General features: G+C 42.1%; 1 protein-coding gene across 2 annotated transcripts in view; it reads right to left on the minus strand.

Annotated features, from left to right (window-relative positions):
* Nucleotides 1-1,251: 1,251 nt before the first annotated feature.
* Nucleotides 1,252-22,458, minus strand: part of CACHD1 (cache domain containing 1) — a 228,379-nt gene continuing 207,172 nt past the window's right edge. Inside the window, exons 19-27 of one of the 2 annotated variants that reach the window (XM_074221255.1) lie at nt 21,950-22,066; nt 19,728-19,888; nt 18,712-18,798; nt 17,293-17,409; nt 14,519-14,670; nt 12,118-12,279; nt 9,824-9,901; nt 8,721-8,822; nt 1,252-2,271 (exon numbers count right to left, since the gene is read on the minus strand). In XM_074221255.1, the coding sequence (XP_074077356.1) occupies nt 2,033-2,271; nt 8,721-8,822; nt 9,824-9,901; nt 12,118-12,279; nt 14,519-14,670; nt 17,293-17,409; nt 18,712-18,798; nt 19,728-19,888; nt 21,950-22,066 (1,215 nt within the window). In that variant the 3' untranslated portion in view covers nt 1,252-2,032. The remainder of the gene's footprint in view (nt 2,272-8,720; nt 8,823-9,823; nt 9,902-12,117; nt 12,280-14,518; nt 14,671-17,292; nt 17,410-18,711; nt 18,799-19,727; nt 19,889-21,949; nt 22,067-22,458) is intronic. The other variant, XM_074221256.1, reaches the window with a different exon arrangement.

The raw sequence follows: 22,458 nt of genomic DNA on the forward strand, positions 1-22,458 counted from the left end.
GAAGAAGAGGTGACTCTTGCCGCAACAACTATAAATTCCTTTCCAGTTTCATCTTTGGATGTTTGTTTAATACTTTAGTCTCAGTGATTTTTTTTCTTTTGCAAACCTGAGTCCCATCCTTGGGGGAATATTTTCCTATTCCACTAGGGGCCCAGCTTTAGAAATGAATATGGAGTAGCACTGGTGACGGTGGCAGAAATTAGAGGACTTGTCAACCATCTCTCTGGTCAGAAGAGAATCTTGGCTTTTATTTAAATGGTAATGAATTAGCTAGATAGAACTTGCTATGGATATATATTTTTAATAAATTTTAAACTTTGATTTCACTATATTCTGAAGACTAGTAATCATTTCAAAATCAGAAGGCCCAAAACTGGCCCAAGGGCAACATCATTGGAATTCTTTTGTGAATGGTAAAATTTAAAAGAGGATATAATTTGCTCCCAAGTACAGGGGTTGAGTTAAAAAAAAAATCACACTACAGAGTCAAAAGCAATCTACTAAACCCAACTTTATATACAGTTTATTTCACTAGCGACTGCAATTTTATACACAGTATAAAGGGACTTCTGAATAGCACACATATAGTTACTGACTGAACTCCTTAGGAACCACGTTTTACATTATACAGTATTAAGTACCCTATCATTAAAACAGTATTCCATGACTTACAAAAACCAAAGAAAACCCTACCAATAAATGGAGATTTACCATATTTACTGTGCAACTGTTTTTTATAACATAGCTGAATCACCAAATGTGAACTTAAAGTACAACTGTTATTAGAAAAATTAATTTTCAGTTGTGACGCTCCATGTTGTATTAGACAGATCTGATCAATCCCTGTACGAATTTCAAAGTAGCGTTAAGTTCCAGGAGATTGGTAGCAGCTTCTAATTAAGCTTCTAAATGAAACCTTTTATAAGGAATAGAATTTTCAGTACTTTGTCTTATTCTCTGTTGGGATAGCTAATAGCCTCTGAATCAAAATAAGATGTGATTTTCATTTATGGATTGTCTGGTGACCAGCCATGAGATGAAGTCCCTTGTCACAGAGGCTCCCAGGGTGGTAGACTCGGATCTCTTAGGGTGGGGTCAGCAACCTGGAGAAAAGTTGAGCTTGGAGAGTTCCAAAGAAGATATTGAAGCCTCTCTGGAAGAAGCTTCTGATTTTCTTTTGCCCCTGCCTATGCCCATCAAACACACAGAAAGAATACTCTATTACAACACATGATGTCCACTCCTGCAAAATAACGTAATAAAGAATATGTATGTAAACAAGTTCGAAGGATTTCTTCATTGTCCCATTTTGTGAAGTGGGGAAGTGGGAGCTTATTGGCTAAATGAGCAAGAAAATTCCTTGAGGAAATTCTGTCACCCCCAAAACCGATTATATCTGTGGTTAATTTCTTTCAAATCTCTTCCCCCAAAGTTCATGAATGTTTGTCAATTCAATAAATAGTAGAAAAATAATCCTTTACTTAGAAATTTTGAGAAGCATGGTTTCAACCTTATCCTTGTGGGTCCCATATAACAAATGCCAGCTGAATGGATCTTTTTTCCAAGGAGAATCTTGGGAGACAACCAAAGAAACTCAAATGGTTGTATGTAACAACTGGACATCTTGTCTTTGTAGGTCCCAGCTCTCATGGATTTACACTCTTCCAGTTAAGGAAAGTTGCATGGCCCTGGCTCCTGGACACATTCCTCTGGCTCCACTTGATGAAGGCTTTGAAAGTTTCATCCCTGTGTTTGGAGCTCTGCCTTCTCTCCCATTTTATTCAACTTATGGCAGGTCCATTAATCAGACTTTATTTCCCTTCCATTTCCAAGTCAAACTTAAATTCTCTTAATGCAATTTGTTGCTTTTAACCATTTTAAAACAAGCAGAAAATGAGTTTGACCACTCCTGGCAACACCTAGATAGCAGTTGTCTCTTCAACACGAATCTCCACCTTCCATGGTCCACCACCACCCCACCCACTTTCTCCGTTTTCTCTTCCATCTTCTCTTCAAGGATAAGATGAGGTTGTCAGCATTCTGCATCCACAGTATGTACTGTCACTGCTGCCTGTAAGTGGTGGTTGTGATGGAGGGTAGGGTGGTGTAATCGGTAGTGGTGGAACTTGTGGCTTAGTAGGGCTGCGGTCTGGGGAGGCGTGTCCAGATCTAAATCCTCATCATGGTTTCCAACATCAACTCCGGCTGATAATGGGTCATTGTTTCCAGGAGGATTTTCACTGTCTTCTTGGGGACTCATTGTGCTATAACCTGGAGAAGAAAGAAAAAGAAATTAGAAGCTTGTGGTGGTGGGGGAGCCCATGCCAATTAAGCAACAAACAAGATGTTTATTCAGTGGCTCTTAGGAACTGTCCTAGGTTAGGTTAGATTGTACACTCCTTGAGGGCAGAAACTGTCTTTTGCCTCTTTTTATATGCCTAGTACTTAGTACAGTGCCAATACATAGTAAGCACAATTTACTGATTAATTAATTGCTAGGTACCAGGAAAGAAACATATTCCATGGGGAGGCTGAACTGTTTCACAGTGGAAAGGGTTTTGGGGTAGAAACATTCTTCTCTGGGCAACCAGATAATGTGGTAGCTTGTGGAACTGGGAATCAGGAGTTCCAGTACTGCTTCAAACATGGACACGTCATGTAACTTCTATCTACCTCTATTTCCATAATATTTAAAATGGAGATAATAAGAACACCTGCCCTGCAGGGGGTTGTGAGGATCAAATTGGTTATGAGTACAACTCTTTGTTAATCTTAAAATGCCATTCAAATGTTTACTGTCATTATTATTACAATTGTGATTATTGGGCTTGTTAGCTTTTAAAAGCTGCAGTTGATGAAGAGATGCTGCAAAAGTGGACGTAGGTCCAGAAAGTCCTATGTGTGGGCATTGAGAATTTGAAAGGAAATAAAATCACCTTCCTCTTCCAACTCTCTCTTTCTATACAAACAAACAAGACTACTCTAGCTCTCATCTGTCTCTTGAGCCCAGTCTTGCATCACCAATTGCCTACTAGACAATTCCACTTGGATATCCCAGGGCCATTTCCAATCTAGTATCCAAAATGGCGTTCATCTTTTCCCCAAATTCCCTTCTCTTTAATGACCCTGCTCTTGTCCAGGGACCATAATTCTCTTAATCATCCAAGTTTACAACCTTCTTCTCCACTTTTCACTTTCACTCATCACCAAAGGGGTTGTGGCTTGCCTATGTTTATCCAATATGTCAATAGCAGAACTAGAGTCAGATCTCAGGTTTCATGACTCTGTTGAACAATATAAAACAAAGGTGAAGAAGTGGGGGATGGGAAATACAAAGGAGAGTGTGACCTTGAAGGGAGCTGGGAATTTCAGGAGGTAGAGGAAGGAGGACAAAGCATCTCAGTCTTGGATGGGGTTGCAACATGCACCAGAGGTTAGATATGGTGTCAGAGATTGGGGAAGAACAAAAAGGATTCCATCTTGATGGAAATGGACAGTAAACCAGGGAGAATAAAATAAAATCATCCTGAAGCCAGATGGGAAAGAGTCTGTGCCAAAGTGAAGAGTTTATATGGTTCCTACCAGGAAAAGGGAGTCACTAAAATTCTTTGGAGGCAACTGGGTAACAGTGGGAGGTAACAATAAAATCATTTAACTGTGTTTGCCTGTTTCTCATCTGTTAAATGAGCTGTAGAAGGAGATGACAAACCATACCAATATCTTTGCAAAAAAAAAAAAAACCCTAAAGGGTTCACAAAGAATCAGCACAGCTGAAAAAACTCAATAACAACAAAACATCCTAGGAAGGGGAGTGCCATGGCCAAATTCATGCTTGAGGGTTATCATTTTGGTAGCTGCATGGAGTAAAAATTGAAGAAGGGAGAATTTAGAGACTGGAAGACTAATTAATAAGCTCCTGCAATGATACAAATAAGAGGTCATGAGGCCCTGGGTCATAGTAGGAATCAAGTAATTGGAGAAGAGTCAGTTGTGAAAGGTGTCTGGAAGGTGGAATCAGTGACACCCTCGCATGGTGTAGGGATGGGAGAGTAGAGGAGAGAAGGGAGAGTATTTGAGAGATGTTATAAAGGCAGAAATGCTAAGAGTTGACAATTGAGTGGCTATGGGGGTGGTGAGAGTGAAGATTTCAGGAAGACATCTAGGATGGAAGCCTGGGTGGATGGATGGTGGTACCCTCCACAATAAAAGCAAAGTTAGGAAGAGACCGGAATTTGGGGGGGGATAGGGAAAAGTAGATATTGAAGTCATTCTTAGGCAGATGGAGTTAAAGATGGCAACCACACATCCAGTTTGAAATGTCCAATAGCAATTGGAGATGTGACCGGTGGTCAGATATGCACAAGCTGATCTCAGAATCCAAAGAGTAGGTACTTCATCCATGCTTGCTGAACCAAATCACATTTTCAAATGAATTATTTTAAAAGAAATCATTGGAGTGCAATGAATGTTTTCAAAGAAAAAGCTACAGAATTCAGGTCAGACTAAGAAAAGTAACTAGAGGGCAGAGGCCTGCATTGACTCTGAATCTCTATTGCCAGCATAGTCACTCCTCACTGGCGGATGATAGAAAACCAGCAACCACTAGTGAAGCAATCAGCTATTCTCTGTATAAGCCAGCTCGCCCTGTTTAAAGATTCATCCTTTTTGGTATTCTAAGGAATATGTTTGAAAAGAAAATGGCCTTGCTGATCAAAGGATTCAATTTCAAGATTCTGACACGTTTTTAAATATTGCAAAAAAAAAAAATCCCTTTCAAAGTTTCCAGAAGCGACAAGCCATGAATATTGCTGCCGCATTCACTGTTAGCATCAATCAGCCTCTCTCTGGGGCCGCAGAATTGATGCATTTGCAGACAGCCGAGCAGAAGGATTTTGTAGCTGAAAATCCAGGCCCACACAAAGACAAAGAGGGCGATTCTCTCTCCAGGCGAACGTCAGAAAGGCCTTTTGGAGAGTACAGAAAATACCTTGGTATTAGGAATTGAAGGGGGCTGTTTTCTTTGTTTTTTCTTTTTATTTTTATTCAAGGTAAGTGAAAAGTGGGTCTTTCAATGTCAATCACGCCTCAGGTTTGAAAAGAAATGCACATTGGAAATCCAAATCCAGATGGTCTGAGACAGCATTAAAAATGACTGGAAAGCAGATCCAATGAGATAAACTTAGAGTGCCATGCAAATGCTGGCTATTGCTATTCTTGTTATGAAAGATGATCAACACTAGTAATGATCCCAGTTCCCATAAGAAGGGGCAGAATCGATTTTGGAATAGTATGTGGTGCCTTAGATAAGTCACCCACAATGAAGAGGTAGATCAGAAGAATTGTTCATAGCCTCTGTGGTCTCAAGGAGTCCTTGGTCATTCTGATGAAGTCAGTGGGTCCCTTCTCAGAAGAATGCTTTTAAATATATCAAATAAGATATGTTAGATTAACAAGAAACTGGTTATATTGAATTATAGCTCTCAAACTTTTTTTTTTGGCAAGGCAATGGGGTTGTGACTTGCTTTTTTTAAAGTAATTTCATTATTTATATTTTTAAATTGTTATTTTCATTTTCAAATGCTCACTTTTTTCCTTTTGATTTTTGAAATGCAGCAGGGTTAAGTGGCTTGCCCAAGGTCACATAGTTAGGTAATTATTAAGTGTTTGAGGCCACATTTGAACTCAGATCCTAGCCACTCCATCACCTATCAGGCCCAGTTTTCAAACTCTTAAAACAAGTCATTTCCATGACCCCGGATTAAGAATTCCTCAGCTTGGCATTTAAAGTCCCTCTTGCAGTCTGATGGTCACTCACTCACCTTTTCTGACTCCCCACACATTATTCCCCTTCACACATTTTCTTCTTTGACTAATTTTGGCTCCTTGGTGTTTTCTGAACTCATAATCCCACCCCTTGTCTCCATGTCTTTGTACTGGCCATCCGTGCTGCCATTTCCATTTCAGTGAATCCCTAACTTCCTGGCAGACTTGACTGAGGCCTCACATCCCAGAGGAGGCCTGTCCTAAACCCCCTTGGGGTTAGTTCTTGTTCCCTACCGAAATTCTCTGTAATTACTTTTGCAAGCTACCAAACGCATAGTAGATCCTTGGTAGATGCTTATTGCCTAATTTCAACCCCCTTTCCCCACCGGCAGAATGGTGAGAGGGAACCTTGCTTTTATCCCCAGTTCCTTGCATACAGTAGGTGCTTAATAAAAGTTTGTTGAATTGAATTTTCTCAAGTCTCTGAATTCTTTCTACCTGATAAGATTTTAGAGAATAGGGAACTCCCAAGGGAAGAAACACCCTCTGGCAGTCTAGGCTGCCATTTTCAAGGCTAGGATGCTGCCTGGAGTGTAGACAAGTTCACTCACTCAGACTTATGCCACAAAGATGTGTTGGGTGGGACCTGACCAGAAGTCTGCTGCCTTGGAGGCTGCCTATCTACCCCACCATGCTGCCGTCTTTCTCGTCCTCAGACAGAGCCAGAGAGAAGGAGCAACAAGGACCTGCTTTCAAAAACATGGGTTGGGTTACAGAGCTAAATGAGAGTGTCCACTTTGCCCTCCCCTGAGCAGTCCTGGGTGTCAGAATGGGCTCAAACCACCCTTTGGCCCAGCTTGTTGAGGACACAGGAGTCTCAGTGGCTCAAGGTGGTGGATTTCTGGAGCCTGCCACCCTCTCCACCTTCCTCTGATCCCACAGGGAGCCAATTTCCATACTCAGGGAGAAGGAGCTACCGATGAGAGGGATGAGATAAAGGGAATCCAAAGCTTGAGCCAAAGCTACCTAGTGTCTTTCTTTGTTCCCCTTCCCTCATTCAGTAAGATAAGGTGATGGTTAATGGATCATCTTATACTTCACTCTGGGCTCTCTGCAGGAACCTACACAATCTCTGCTGGCAGCGAGGGCTACAATGAACTAGGGAGAGGGACTAATTCCCTGTTTTCTCTAAATTTGGAGCAAGCATCCCTGGATATGAGATGTCACAAACCAGGCTCTTTTTTGTTTTTTTTTAGAATTTTGCAAGATAGTGGGGTTAAGTGACTTGTCCAAGATCACACAGTTAGGAAATTATTAAGTGTCTGATGCCACATTTGAACTCAGGTCCTCCTGACTCCAGGCCTAGTGCTCTATCACTTGCACCACCTAGCTGCCCCGAGGTAGAAATAGTAGTGATGCCCATTTCAGACTTGGTCACTTGGTCTATACAATGTACACTTTATAAGTTCATTTTCGGGGTCTCCCACCTGTTTATGGTTCCACCACTTTGGAGATAGAAGGGATCTTGGAATGGGAATGCCATTTTTAAAGTCAAAGCCTCTAGTTTACAAAATATAATTGAGCTTTAAATTTTCTTTCTTATCTAAATTAGTGTCTTTGGCTTTTGCTTCTAGGAATTTTCCAACCATTATATAATCTCATTCTGTTGAAGCAGTTACTACCACCACCTTAATTGGAGCCTGCCTTCAAAGGAGCCTGCCTCCTGTGAGGAAAATCATGTATACAGAAATACAAGGTGTGTCCCCAAAGTCTTGATGCAGTTTTAAGCTATGAGCATAAAGTATCTAAAAGGTGGAGTGAGGAAGGAAGCATCCTAAGCTTGGGGGTGCAGCCTGTGCCCAAGGAGCAGAGGAGTGGGATGGGAAGAGTCAGAAGGTTGGCTTGGCTATATGTTCAATAAACAAGGGAGCTGTCCATGGTGGTATCTCAGTGGTTCCCTAGTTCTTAGGAAGACCATTTCACTAAAAGACCTTCAAATATTAATTCAGGCTCCCTTAGAATACTTCTGGGAAAAGAGAACTCCCTAATTCCAAGCAAGCACAATCCATTTTAGGGATCACTAGAAATCTGCCTCTCTGTGACTGTCTTGGCATGTTCTTTCACCCCTACCCCCCAGGGTCTAGCACAGACATTGTCCCATAAACAAATGCTTGTCCAGTTGTAATGAATCATTCTGGAGGCCCCAGAATAGACTTGAAGTCTGGAGGCATGAGTAACCATGACTTCTTGGTCCAGGTCTAGCTTGGGGTTCTCTGTCTGAAGGGTGTTGACTGGGTAGTACTGGCCACAGATGGCATCGTGCTTAGAACTGTTTACCTAGTGAATGAATCCCAGGGTTTGGGCCAACTGGCAATGTTGGTGTTGGGTCACTGTCTAGCCTGGGGCCTGATGAGCTTGAGGTCTGGGAATGAGTCAGTCATCTTTTAGAGGGACCACAAAGATGTGTCTGAGGCAGAATTGAGCCCTGGGTAGCCTAGGCTCTGATACTAGAACCCCTTTTAAGGTAGCCCCCAACTACCCTGCTTCCCAACCTCTTTATCTTCTCATGGATCAGCTGAGTTGGTTTAGTGCAGACTTTCTAAGGAATGAGAAAAGAATCCTCAGCAAAAGTAGAGTAGGGGCTCCTTGAGGGCAGATATTGGCTTTGCCTTTCTATGTCTCCCCAGTTCTAGGTACTAGCCCTAGGCTCAACGATAAATGTTTGTTGACTGACACTGAGATGTACCAGCCTGCTTGGGGGTGCTCTGGTTTGCCATGGATGAATTATGATCAAACCAATACTGAATTTGTCAATTGGACTGTGACTTGGCAGATGGCCATGATCTAAGAGTTCACTTCAGGACATTTCAAGAATAAACAAAGGGGGTCTGAGTCGAGGACACACCAAGACAACACGGCCATGACCGTGCTGTCTCACAGAGGCCTGGGAACCTTACCGTGATCACTCTCTGTCCCAGATCGCCCCCAGTACCGCCGCCTCCGTTCTGGGCTGTGGGCGTGGCGTTCGATCACTGCTGCTATAAATCGAGTGTTGCTGACTGTGGAAGACGAGGACAATTTATTTTTACTCACACACGCTAATTCTTTATGATACCACATTCATTTATTTCTCCCAGTGGGCTCATTCAATGTTAGGGCATCTGTTCGTTTGAAGGATGGAAGCACTAAGGACTGTGGCAATCAGCAGACAGTTTCTCTCTTGGAAAAGGGTGGTAGTGGAGGAAGCATTTTTAAGGAGGCGTCCAATAGGAAGCTTGAAGAATGGCCAGATTTAGGGACAGAGATTTAGAGATAGAAAGTCCCCTAGAAATCCCTGAGCCCAACCTACTCATTTTATAGACAAGAAAAACGAGGCCCAGGACCAGTGTCCCATGGGGAGCAAGTAAAAGAACAAGAATCTGAACTGGGGCCCCCTGACTCCAATTCACAATTCTAAACTGTCTCAAACTGTTCCTTATCTTTGATTTTCTGCCATTAGGATGCTAAGTCTTGGAAATGGAAGGGACTTTAGAGTGGAATCTAGGGTTTTTTAAATAGTTAAGGAAATAGAATATAGAGGGGGAAGTGTCTTACCAAGGCCATATAGCTAGTAATTGAGAATTTATATAAACCTTTAAGGATCGAAAAGCACTTCACAAATATTGTCCATTTTGATTTTGGCAACAATCTTGGGAGAAAGGTGCTATTATTAACCTGATTATTATGATTATTTACAGATGAGGAAACAGGGAAACAGAGGGAAAGTTATTTGCTGAAGGCTGTCTCTTGCTGAGGAAATAGCTAAGACAGGATTTAAATTCAGGCCTTTCCCACTTCAGGTGCAATGAGGAGGTTGGGCTAAATGATTTCAAGGGGGCATTCTTTCTCTGAATCTATATCTCTACATCTGGCCATGCCTCAGACCTTAACTTAGGGGGAAACAAGAGCAACCAACTAAATAAAAACTCTGAGTCCAAGCATCTCCAACTGGAAAAAGAGGCCAAAGAGGTTCAAGGAAGACCAGGAAAACTCATGCAGTGAGACAGGGAGTGGCACGTACTGATGCCTCTGTCTTCATGACTGTCGTCATCTCTTTCATCTCTGTCATTCTCCAGGTTGGACATCCGCACTGACATTTCTATTGAGCGATAAAAACAGGAAGACTTTTGATCAAATGAAGTCATCAAATAAAGCCCTTGCTTTGATGTCCTGTTGGATAGCAGAACTTTGCCGAGTAGGAGGAAAAGGAGGATGAGCAAATTCTCAAATCCACTGGAATACAGAGTAGTGAGGAGGAGGGAAAAAGAGAGGCAAGAAACCCATCACACCTCCAACTGCTTCCCAAAGCCTTCTCCATAAAGGGATTTTTATAGGGGACCCACTAGCCCAGAGAGCTCCACACGGAAGGGCAGGGCCACATGAGACCTTGGATTGGGCTGAAAAACCCCTGATGACCATTCACAGAAGCTCATTTCTACAGAAAATAAGTCAAATATGATAATGTAACACTGGGCGTTCAACATCATTTCCCATTTTGTTTGTTTGGTTTGGGGTTAGTGCTTATATCGGTATAGGAGGGCTCCCTTTAGGGAAACTGCTTCTAACCAGGAATCCATTTGGAACTTCTAGTCTTAGAGAGATCCCTCAGCTGAAGTATAATGGGCATCGTCAAAGGAAGGACTAGAACTCAGGTCTCTCTGACTTCAAGGTTGGTTCTCTATCCACTATGCTGCCCTGGCCAAGGTAGATGCTACTTAAAAAAGCCTTAGTATAAAGAAGTCTAGATTATGAGTCAGGGATCTAGGTTTGAATTTGAGCTCTGTTCTTTATTACTGTGTGACCTTAGGTAAATCACTTCCCTTTCTCTAGATCTCATCTATAAAATGGCAGACTTGGAGTATATCCATGACCTAGATCTAAACTGATACTACAGGCGTCATTGTGCCTACAGCACCAGACCTGGAGGCAGAAAGTAGTACAAGTACTGAGTACAAGTCTGGCCTCAGCTGTGTGACCCTGGCAAGTTGTTTTACCCTAATTGCCTCAGTTTCCTTATCTGTAAAATGATCTAGAGAAGGAAGTCAAACCACTCCAGGTTCTTTGCCAAGAAAACCCCAAATGGGGGTCACAAAGAGTAAGACATGACTGAATTGGAGTCAGCAATGCTGGGGGTCAAATTCCATCTCAGATACTTACTGGCCTTAACCTAAGGTAAGTCATTTAACCTTGTTTGGTCTCAGATTCTTTATTTGAAAACTGAGGATTTTGGACTTGGTGGTTTCTAAGGGTCCTTCTATAGTCCTTTATTTTTTATTTCTTTGTTTATATTTTTGCAAGGCAAGGGGGTTAAATGACTTGACCAAGGTCACATAGTTACATAAGTATTAAGTGTCTGATGCCAGATTTGAACTCAGGTGCTCTATCCACTGTGCCACCTAGCTGCCCACTTCTATAGTTCTTAATCTACAATTCACTGACCTATAAAAATTGGGTTGAGGTCTTTAGGTGGTACAAGTGATAGAGCTCAGGTTAAGAGGATTTGAGTTCAAATCTAGCCTTAGACACTTTCTAGCCATGTGACCCTGGTCAAGTCACTTAAACAGTTTGTCTTTTAAAAAAAGGAAAAAAACAAGGAAGTTAGGGTGACATCTCTGTCCTTGATTTTATTGAAGCTCCTCCTGAAGAAAAGTGACAAAGCGGTCTGATTATCTGGTAACACTGGTACAGCCCAGGGGGCAAGCAGGGGCAAAACCAAGCTGTTGCAGGCTAATCATATGACCACCATACAGTCATCTTTAGAATAAGATGCCCAGTAGTAGACACCCATGATAACAAGATGCAGCTCTCTGGGAAGACATGATGCCCAGGTTTTCTTAGTCAGCAGTACGGCATAATAGGACATGAGGAGAGAGGAAAAGACGTTTCAGGGTATTCAAGATCCCTGCCTAGCCTGGGCAGAGTCCTGTCAAGGACTGGCTGGTGCCAGATGAGAAGGGACAAGATGCCAGGGAGCCGCTGGAGAAGCAAAATAAAGCTATCTGCAAAGGCTCATGGGTCTCACACTCGAAAGGAATGAGAAGATGCAAAGAGAAAATCAAAGCTGACTTCAAGCAGGTAAACATTTGCATCTTCATAGAAAATAGACCCCACAGCACCGGTACTGTAATTTTTTCCTGGCTATTCAGACTCTCAGACGTTAATTAAGTGTTTAAGTCTGGAACAAAACTGGGTGAGTTGATTACAGCTTTCCTTGAACAAGTCTGAGAGGCCAGTCCCTGGGATGTGTACGGGCAGCTGGAGAAAGCCCTCAGCTTTCTTGGGGGCTGAGTGAGGATGGGAGAGCCTTTGGCTTACCCTGGGCAGCGAGTGGAGACATATGCTGATGGCTTCGGCGGTGAATCTGGTGGCGGTAGGCATAGACCGCCAGGACGAGCACCATGATGCATCCCATGATCCCACCGGCAACTGGTCCCACAGGGGCACTCTTGACCATGTTCAAAGTGATCACTTCATCGCCTTTGGACAAAAGAAACAGATGCCAGATAAATAGTATAAAACCGAGGGAAGGAGTAGAAGAGAGGGAAAAAAAACAAAGAGTATCTCATTTCAATAAGATATAAGAGTATTTTCTGTATCATCCAGGGACTCTCAACCTAAGCTATAGGACTCTCTTGCAGGAGCCTAGTATAGGACACAGAGTAACAAGGGGAGAAGAACAGAATGGCTGGGTAGGGAGTAAATAAATGACTGGAAATCAGCAGTAGATTTACCAGTAGATTGAAACAGAAGTGAGGCTTAGGATGTCATAATATTTTTGATAGGCTAGAATGTTGGGTCGGGCCCAATCGAGCTAAAATGGAAGGGGGATCGATATTTGGGGTTCAAAATTAACTTCTCTAGCACAAGTCAAGGATGTGTGCCTATTTCTATTCTGAAAGAGATTCAAGTCTTCCCTCACCCTGGACTACAATGAATAGACTGCAGTTCAATGGTACCAGGGCCAAAGCTGACCACATTTTTTTCACCCCAGGAGACAGGAAAGGATGTTTCTGGTGGGATTCGAGCTCTCAGCCTCGTCTGATAGCTGAGGTTTACTAATGGGGCGAACTTCGAGTCACTTGGACAAGTCACTCACTCACTCTTTAGCGGCTTGAGTTTTCTTATCTGTAAATGAGTCTCCTTCTAGCATTAGACCTATTGTCTTCCTAAGTTACTTCACCTCAGTTTCCTCAATTATAAAAATAGAGGGTTAAACTAGAGGACCTTTGTGGGTTCTTCTGGCTTGAAAGCAAGGATCCTGACTTAACCTCAGTTTCTTCATCTGTAAAATGAATGGGTTGGACTAAGTGGCTCAATGCAACGTAAACTCCTTGAGAGTAGAGATTGCTCCATATTTTGTATGAGTCCTAGCATAGTAGCTGGTTCACAAAAAAGTGTTTAATCAATGTGTACTGATTGACTCAGTTATCAAAGGATGCTTCTCTATGGTCTTTCGTTCTGGTGAGGGCATGTGTCCCTTCCTCCAAGGCATCCTATTCTACTATGGGGCAGGTCTCCTCTTGGCATGGTTTTCCATTCATTGAGGTTAAATCTACCTTTTGCCAGACTCTCCTTTAAATACTTAAAGATGGCTCTCATGGATCCCCAAAGTCTTCCATCCTCCAGGCTAAACAGTCTTAGTTCCATCAAGCATTCCTCATTCTAGCATGGTCTTTGCTGCCCTACCCATCCAGGGCATCTTCCTGGGCACATCCTTCTAGCTTCTTCTTTTCCTTGCTTCCACGGACCCCAAGACCAAGGCTTGCCAAATGGGATTCTCTCCCTGCTTAAATCTCCCTAGAGAATTTAGTCAGACCTCTTCTTTGCCACATTTCTTCCTTGTATTATATCTCCACACATCTGTGTTGTATACTTCTCACTGGAATAATAGGACTATTTCATTTGGTTTTGATATTTCAAGAGCCTCACTCATTGTTGAGCACTGATGACAAGGAATCAGAATAACTATATAGTAGTATAGTATCATGGGACCTCTGGGTGTCCTGGAGTCAGGAAGATCTGAATTCAGATTCTGGCTCAGACACTTATTAGCTGTGTGACCTTGGGCAAGTCATTTGGCCTTGTTTGCCTCTACTGTAGAATGATAGGGTACACGTAACCAGATGACCTCTCAATCTATTTCTTGCTTGAAATCCTATGATTTCCTTCCACTTGAATCAAGGGTGAGACTAATTTCAGATTTGTGAAAAAGGTTATCAGTTGCACCTTAGTTCTCATTTCCCTCTCTTTGTACTATCTATTAGATTAGTGCAGGACAAGCTTTAACTTTAGTGTTTCAATTGAAAATAAGAGAACAAAAGATATTTGTCTATTGGATTTAGAATGCCCCCTAGCCCTAGGGCTGTAGTCTCCTCCCTCATCCTCATATGAGGTCTCCCCCAAAGTCCTTTAGGATCTCATTAACCTTCTGGTTAGTCTTATCAAGTTTTCTGCACCAGAAAATCCCATCTATAAGAATCTGCAGGTTCCTCAGACCTCAGTCTCATTCTTTTCCCTGCTTTATAAGCAACCAGCTGGGAAGCAGTTGTCTGCTCATTGCGGGGCTTGGGCCAAAAGCAGCTGGGAGAAGGGATTAAGGAGACAGGGAAGAAACTCATTCTGAAATGTCACCCCCATCACATAGGCGAGACTGACAGCATCAGATGGCCTTCCTCCTGTCACTTCCTGCCTCTCCGCTCTGAAACAGAGGCCTTACCTATCACTCCCATGTCATCGACATAAGGGCTCTTGGCCCCCACAATCCCGCCAAAGCACTCCTTCTGGGGCGCGCAGTATGACTTGTCCAGGTGGGTCTTGCCATCGCTGTCTACCATACACCACTCACAATCCAACACTCCAAAGCAGTCCCTGACAGAAAAGAAAAGGTATCATTTCACTTCTTTATGAGATGAAAATACCCCATAGGTCCCCATCTGCTTACCCCATCTCTCCACTCTATCTCTGTTGCTTTGGGGTAAGATGTAATTTCAAGGGAACTTCCATGTTCCCCTTGATTTGCTTGGGCACGGGGTGGCCAATTTTCCAGAAGAGACCCTGTTGGCCTCACTACCTGACTGCCTCCTTTGTTACGGTGGCAAGAACTCCAATAAGAGACTCTGGATTCAATTTCTCCCTCAATCGCTATTCCCTGTGGAATTTGTGCCATGACCTATCTAAGGCAACCCCAGCTATCTCATCTTTGAAGGGAGAACCTGCCTCCTGGGTCCCCTCTGTCTCAAAAGAAGTAGTTTTCAAACCTTTTGGTCTCCAGACCTTTGCACTTAAAAAAAAAATGATTGAGAACCCCTAATTGCTTTTGCTTATTATGTGGGTAACATCTATGGATATGTGTCATATAGGAAATTAAAGCTGATAATCTTAAAACTATTTATTAATCCATCAAAATAATAATAAATCAATTGCATGTCAACATGAACAACTTGTTTCATTAAAATTACTATATTTTTAAAAACAAAAGTGGGGGTGGCTAGGTGGTGTAGTGGATAAAGCACCGGCTCTGGAGTCAGGAGTACCTGGGTTCAAATCCGGTCTCAGACACTTAATAATTACCTAGCTGTGTGGCCTTGGGCAAGCCACTTAACCCCCTTCGCCTTACAAAAAAAAATTATTGAGAGGAATGGCTTTGCTTTATATACTTTTGTAAATCAATTTAATGTCTGGTCTAACAAAAGAAGTCCAGACTCTCCAATCTGTGTCTGCATTTAATTGGTTGCAGTGTGGGGTTTTGTTTGAAGAAAATAAAGAAAATCCTATCTCTCACACAGATATGTAATTGGAAGAGAGAGAAGTAGTTTAAAAGGCAAATCCTATCTCTGTATTACTGAATGACAATCTTAATAGTTATGAATATAATAATGATAATTAATAAAAATAATACCACCAGCAGTCTTTGTTTGGATTACAGATCCCCCCCGCCATGAATCTCTTGGACTCAGGCGCAGTGAGGCTTCTCTATCTCAAATGCTACAGAAAGGGCCTCCATTTCTGAGTATCATCATTTACTGATCCAGATGTACAAAAAAATAGAAGCCAAATGAAATGCAGTAAAAACCTGAGGTTGAAGTAACAACTTCTGAGGGCATCTCTGGATTTCTATTCTGTCTCTTTTTCTTGACTTCAAATATATCTCTTAAAAATAAATTTGATTGCTGTAATTTATTCCTAAATCACTTTCATTATATATTCCTGCTTCTTTCCCTCCTGATCTATTCCTTATAAAAAGAAGAAAAAGAAAGGAAACAGCAGTTTAATATAAAAAGAAACTTCTTGACTGAATCTGACAGTATATGTCATAGTTCACATCCCTAGTTCCCTGCCTGGCCAAAGAAGGGAGGGAGGTACACATCCTCATTTCTTCTCTGAGGCCAACCTTGGGCATGATAACTTAAGTTCCTTTTTTCAGATTTAATTCTAATGAGCTTGGCATATGGTTTCTCAGTTTATAGCAGAAGATAGATGGAACTGACGTGAATAACAGTTTCTGGGAAGAAAATCCTACCGGAATACTGATCATGGTGGGGGGGGGGGGACATAAAGACTATATTGAACTGAACACAAGAGACCATCCAGGGCCAGTTTCCTATAGAATTTCAGGAGGATGGAAGCTTGGGAAGTAGAATACTTGCTCTCTGAGGGCAGGGAAGCTGTTCATAAGTTTCAGGGAAAAGACTTAATCAGTTCTTGCTAAACAGAATCATTTCAAGCTCCCTGCCATCAGTCTTTCACAGACACTTTGCACGAGAAGCTAAATGATGATCAATCTTTCCTTTTTTACTTTATTACCAATAATGGCCAACATAGTGGAGAGAGATATTGTGGGGAAGAAATGGCCTTGAAACAGCTAGAGGATGTCACAGCAGACAAAGGTGACATCAGAAAGACATGAGTTCCAAACTGACCTCTGATCCTCACTAGCTGGGTGACCCTGGGCAAGTCACTTAACCTCTATATGCCTCAGTTTCCTCAACTATAAAATGAGGATCACAATGACAGTGATTTCTGAGGGCTGTTGTAAGGATTCAATCAGAGAATCTCTGTTATGAGCACAATGGCACTTTACTCACTTCTAGAGACTAAAGACTTAGATTCCAATTCTACCTCAGAAATCTACCACCTGTGTGAGCTTATATTAGTTATTTAATTTTTCTGAGACTCAGTTTTCCTCATCTGAAAATAAGAGGATGGGGTAGATGACATTTGGGTCACTGGACCCAATAAAGCTCCCAACAAAGAAGAATCAAAGACCTTAGACAATCCCAAGTCTAGGCATGCATTCTAGAATGTTCTTAGAAATTTCTAATTTTTAATTTCACTTCTAATTCTCTGTGTATCATATTCTTCCAGACTACCAGGAGGAAAAAATGTAGGTCCATGGTGGATGAGGGGGTCAACTTATTTGATACCAAACCAGTTTCTCTTCCTCGGTTCCAGATCAGTAGGTCTGAAATGTATCCAGAGGGAGCAGCTTACCCACTTTCCATCCTCTGGTTGCATCTGCTGTTGACACACTGGGGAAGGGCATCTTGCAAGCCAGGGTCGATGGCTGTGTATGTCACAGGCTCCTGGTGGACCTCACAACTTGGATTTCTGTTTGGGAAAGCATGGAAGTTACAATAAGCACACTTCTCTTCTCAGTTAACCAGGCCTTCCCTCCCAGCTAGGATTGGATTTCAAACCAAGGCAGGTGCGCAGAAGAAAACATGTTCTATCAATACTGATTAAATACAGAACTTGGACTTTGGAGATGAGCTCAAATTCCAATAACTTTGAAATGGCAGGAAAAGTCCGTGAATTTCTCTAGTCTTTGGTTTCTTCATCTGTAAAGTGTCAATGGACATGCTGTTCCCCCTTGTTCAGGGGGATCAAGGGGTCTCAGGTTACCTGTGACAGTTCAGACAGAGCCTGTCTACCATGCTGCAAGTACAGAAGGCCAGAGAATCACAAGTCTCTCCTTAGAACATAAAACACTAAGGAAATGAGGAGTTCAAGTCAAAGAGCTGGATCCAGAAGAAGAAAATCTGGGTTCTAGACCTGGTCAGTTCCAGGATCAAGAATGCCTGGGTTCTAGTTCTGGCCCTGGAATCAGAGAGCCTGGCTTCTTGTCTTGGCTGGCTCTGGAGACAGAAGACTAGGTTTCTTCTAGTCCTGGATGGCTCTGAAATCAGAACTGGGTTCTAATCCTGGTCAACTCTTGAATCAAAGAGCCCAGGATCTAGTCCTGGCCAGACCTGGAATCAGAGAACCTGGGATCTAGTCTTGGCCAGCTCTGGAAATCAGAGGACTTGGGTTTTTGTTTTGGTCACTTCTGGAACAAGAGAACCTGCTTGGACTTTTTCCCATTCTACCCATGTGTGCTTGGTTCAATTCCTTCAGTTGTCTGCACCTTGATTTCCTCAGTTCTTAAAAGAGATGGTTGGACCAGATGACTCATTGGGCCACCTCTAAATCGATGACCTGGTCACCGTGTAAGAATTTTTATTTTATATTTTGCAAGGCAATGGTGTTAAGTGACTTGCCCCAGGTCACACAGCTAGGTAATTATTGAATGTCTGAGGCCACATTTGAACTCAGGTGCTAATGACTCCAGGGCTGGTGCTCTATCCACTGCATAACCTAGCTGCCTCCAAGAATTTTAATTTTGCAAATGCCATGGACATTGCTAATTCACTGAGTTCCCTTCACTGCAAAGCCTGGAGGTTGATTTCATTTTGAGGCAACAATGAGGTTCCTAGAACCTGGCCAATGGATCCTAAGTTGCCCGCTCCTCCATCTATGATCCTGGCTCAGCAGCTGAACATTTCATCAGGATGACTCATTTCCCCAATCCCTCCCCAAAGGAAGCAGAAGCGGAGGCTGAAGTCATCCCATTAGTTTATTTAATTTTTTTACCTGTTTTCTGCATTGGTGAGATTGCCGGTGCACTCATTGACCTCCAGAGGACATTCACAAGGACATTCACATTCATTCTGTTCCATTCTTGAAAACAAAAATGGAAATAACCATTCACAGAATGTCAACAAGAAACTTTAGATCATGATACACAAAGGGAAAATGAGATTCCCAAGATACATTAAAAGATGATATCAGGCCAGTTTTAATGATTTTAAATATTTAAGGGTTGGACAGGTGGAAATGTAGATTTGTGATTTCATCTGGGTGGAAATACAGGAGGGAAGTCCTCTTTCACAGACACAAAGTAGTCCTTCAAACATTTACTGAGAATCTATTTTAAGCAAAGCCCTGGGGATACAAAGATAATACTTTCTGTTCTCAAGGAGCTCCCAGTCTATTGGGGGAGACACCAAGTAAATAGTTGTGAACAAACAAGATATCTATCTGTCTGTCTGTCTGTCTATCTATCTATCTTTCTATCCATCTATCCAGCTATCCATCTTTCTACCCATCTATCTATCAAGCTATTGATCTGCTGTCTATTTATATCTATCTATCTATCTATCTATCTATCTATCTATCTATCTATCTATCTATCTATCTATCTATCATCTGTGATGAAATACGTTGGAGATAAAAGGAAACCAGCTGCTTCTTCTGCTCATAGAGAGAAGCCTGGGGGTTAGAGAGGCCACTGACTTTCCCTAGGCTCACTCAGCTGGTAGGTGGCAGGGGCAGGATTTGAATCCAAATCTTCCTGATGTCAAGTCCAGCCTTCTGTCCAGTCCACCAGGTGACTTCTCTTTCAATACATAGTAAATTGAAACTCTGCCAGAGAACTAAGCCAACTGTAGGAGGCCAGATGTGGTCCAGGGCAAAGGCAGTCTCTCCTCCAGCATCATTCCCCAACCTCCATAGTTCCATACTCCACATCCATTTACTGATTTATTTTTTTAAAGGCAGGAAAAAGTAGGAGCCCCCTTGTTCAGGGGGATCAAGGGGTCTCAGGTTACCTGTGACAGTTCAGACAGAGCCTGTCTACCATGCTGCAAGCACAGAAGGCCAGAGAATCACAAGTCTCATTCACTATCCCAACAAAAGCGTTGGTTCCTGGGATTCTCGTGAGTCGATATTTGGAACAGTGGCTGCCATGAACGAGGTTTGTCAAATCCCCCTGGAGAAGAACCAAGATATTTCTGAGGTGGCAGGAAAAGCAAGATTCATATGCACTGGGATGAAGGTTTCCAAATAGGATCCCATGGACAAGGGAGACAACTGGCTCTCAAAGTCAAAAGAATGACTCAGTTTCCCACTAATTTTATCTGACAACTTAGTGAAGACTGTTAATTGCCTCCCTTCCCAAAACTGGCTGCTTTTCCATAATAAGAACCCCTGTAAATCAATGAAGTCTCCTGTTTAACCTAACCAGCCAGAGAGACTTGTTTTTCTTACAAAGAAATAACTATATCCTTTCCTTTAATAATAAAGTGAACCCAAGATTTATTTGAACTGGTTCAGACTAAGATAATATATACAAAGCACTTGGCGAACCTGAAAGAGGCATATTATTATTAATAATTTGTTATTATTATTGCAAATTAATAAGTGAATCCCAAAGAATCACAGTTTACAATGACTACACTAATCAGTCAGCCAAGAAGCATTTATTAAATGTCTGCTGTATATTAGGCACGAGTAATACTATTTTGAATAATATAAATTTCAAGAAAACTAAGAGGGAGTCAGGAATGGTCCCCCAGAAGAGTCAGTGAAATAGAACCCTCTCTTTTCAGCAGGGGGAGAATCCAGCCTATCTGGCCAGATGGCGTCATTGTGCCTACTGAATCAGCTTAACATCTGTTTTTCTTTCTAACAAGGGAAGTTTGATTGGATAAGGGAGAGGGGCAATAAATCCCAAATTGACCATGTTGCCAAAAGGTGTCATAAAGATTATTGTCAAAATAATAAAAGTAGTTAGCATTTAGATATCAATTTAAGATTTTCAAAATGTTCTCCATTTTTAGCTCATTTGATCCTCACAATAACCCTGGAAGATGAATGCTATTAATATTCCCATTATATAGATGAGGAAAATGAGGCAACCAGAGGTTAAGTGACTTGCCCAGGTTCACAGAGCAAGGAAGTACCTGAGACCAAATTTGAACTTATATTTTTTCTGACTCCACATCCCCACTTCAAACCACTGTGCCATCTAGCTCCCTGATGGAAAGAGGGCTATGAATGGATTTTTGGGTGAGGGAGGAGAACAATTTATCCAATAGCAATAACATCATAAAAGAAAAGAACAACTTTGAAGGATTTTTAGAAATTTTGTTAATACACCAAGTCCAGTTATAGAGGACACTAGCCACCTCCTGCTAGAAATATGATGGATCTAATGATGAAGAGAGGAGAGATGTGCATTTTTGAACATGGCTGTAGTAGGAAATTGTTTTGTTGGTTTATAGATGCTTGTTAGGAGATTTTCTTTCCCTTTGTTTATGTTCAATTTGGGAAAGTAAGTGGACTGGAGAGGAAATAATTGCTAGCTTTAATAATATTTTCAAAAGTACTTTCTTATAATAACCCCAGAGGGGCAAGCACTGGAAGTATTATCTCCCTTTCACAGTTGAGGAAACTGAGACTTGTTGAAGGTTTTACAACCAATAAATTGAAGTCTGGGATTCAATCCCAGGCCTCCTAATTCTAAATCCCAATTGAAACAGCTTACCTAGCTGCCTCATTGATCAAACATGCCGGCATAAGTCGACATATATATTGATATATGTATCGAGCACTTCATTTACCCAAGGCCCTCAGTTCCTAGCTCTTACTGTCCCCCAGTGTGTGTTTTAGAGGAGGCACACTAACTTTGATATTGGCCTAAAGAAAGTTTACTAGAAAAGGAAGCGGGAAGTCTTTCTTCCCATTCCAGTTCTCCCACCCAAGTCAAACAGAGGCTTTGGAGTTTTGGGAGCCCAGTTCCTGCCCATCATGGTGCCCAACCCAGGGTTGAGCTCCCTACAGTTAAGAGGTGAAGCAATTTGAGAAGATGTGAACAAAAGACAGCAAAGGGTTAAAAAAAATCCCAACAAAACAAAGGCAAGCAATAGAGCCACATGTATACAATTAAAAACAGGAAGAAGCTTACTCTTCAAGTCCATTTCCAGTCTTTTGGAAGGGAATGGGAGGGGTGAAGGTGAGGTGGAGAGAGCATGCTGGGAATTTCACTCACCACAAGACTGGTGTTAAATTTATAAAACCTCTGCACCGTCCTGTCGCTGAAACTGTTACATAAATTTTTTTTGACAAAATTGGGGTGGTTTAGAATGTCGTTTGCCACCAGTGGTTCCTATGAGGTAGAAGGAAAGAGCTGGTCAAATGTGCAAGTCATTTCATCTTAATTCAACAAGTTTTTATCAAATGACTACAACTGGAGGTAGGCACTGTGCTGGCCACTGGAGAAGCCAAGAAACGGGAAGACCCTGCCCTCAAGGAGCTTCCCTTCTGCTCAAGGGACATAACATAATATAATATATGGGAAGAAGTAGAAAGACATTCCAGCTAGGGGAAAATGGAAGAGGTAAATCCAATGGTAGAGGAAGAGGCAAAGAGCGCACTCTGGGAACGGGGTTCAGCCTATATGAAGCCCCAGAGGGCAGAGATCAGAGAAGGAAAGACATATAAAGGGGGATGGCAATAAGCCTGGTTGACTAGTCTAGAGTGGGTGAAGGGCAGCCTGAA

This window comes from Macrotis lagotis, chromosome 2 (assembly GCF_037893015.1).
Source record: "Macrotis lagotis isolate mMagLag1 chromosome 2, bilby.v1.9.chrom.fasta, whole genome shotgun sequence".
In the NCBI taxonomy this organism is placed as follows: domain Eukaryota; kingdom Metazoa; phylum Chordata; class Mammalia; order Peramelemorphia; family Peramelidae; genus Macrotis; species Macrotis lagotis.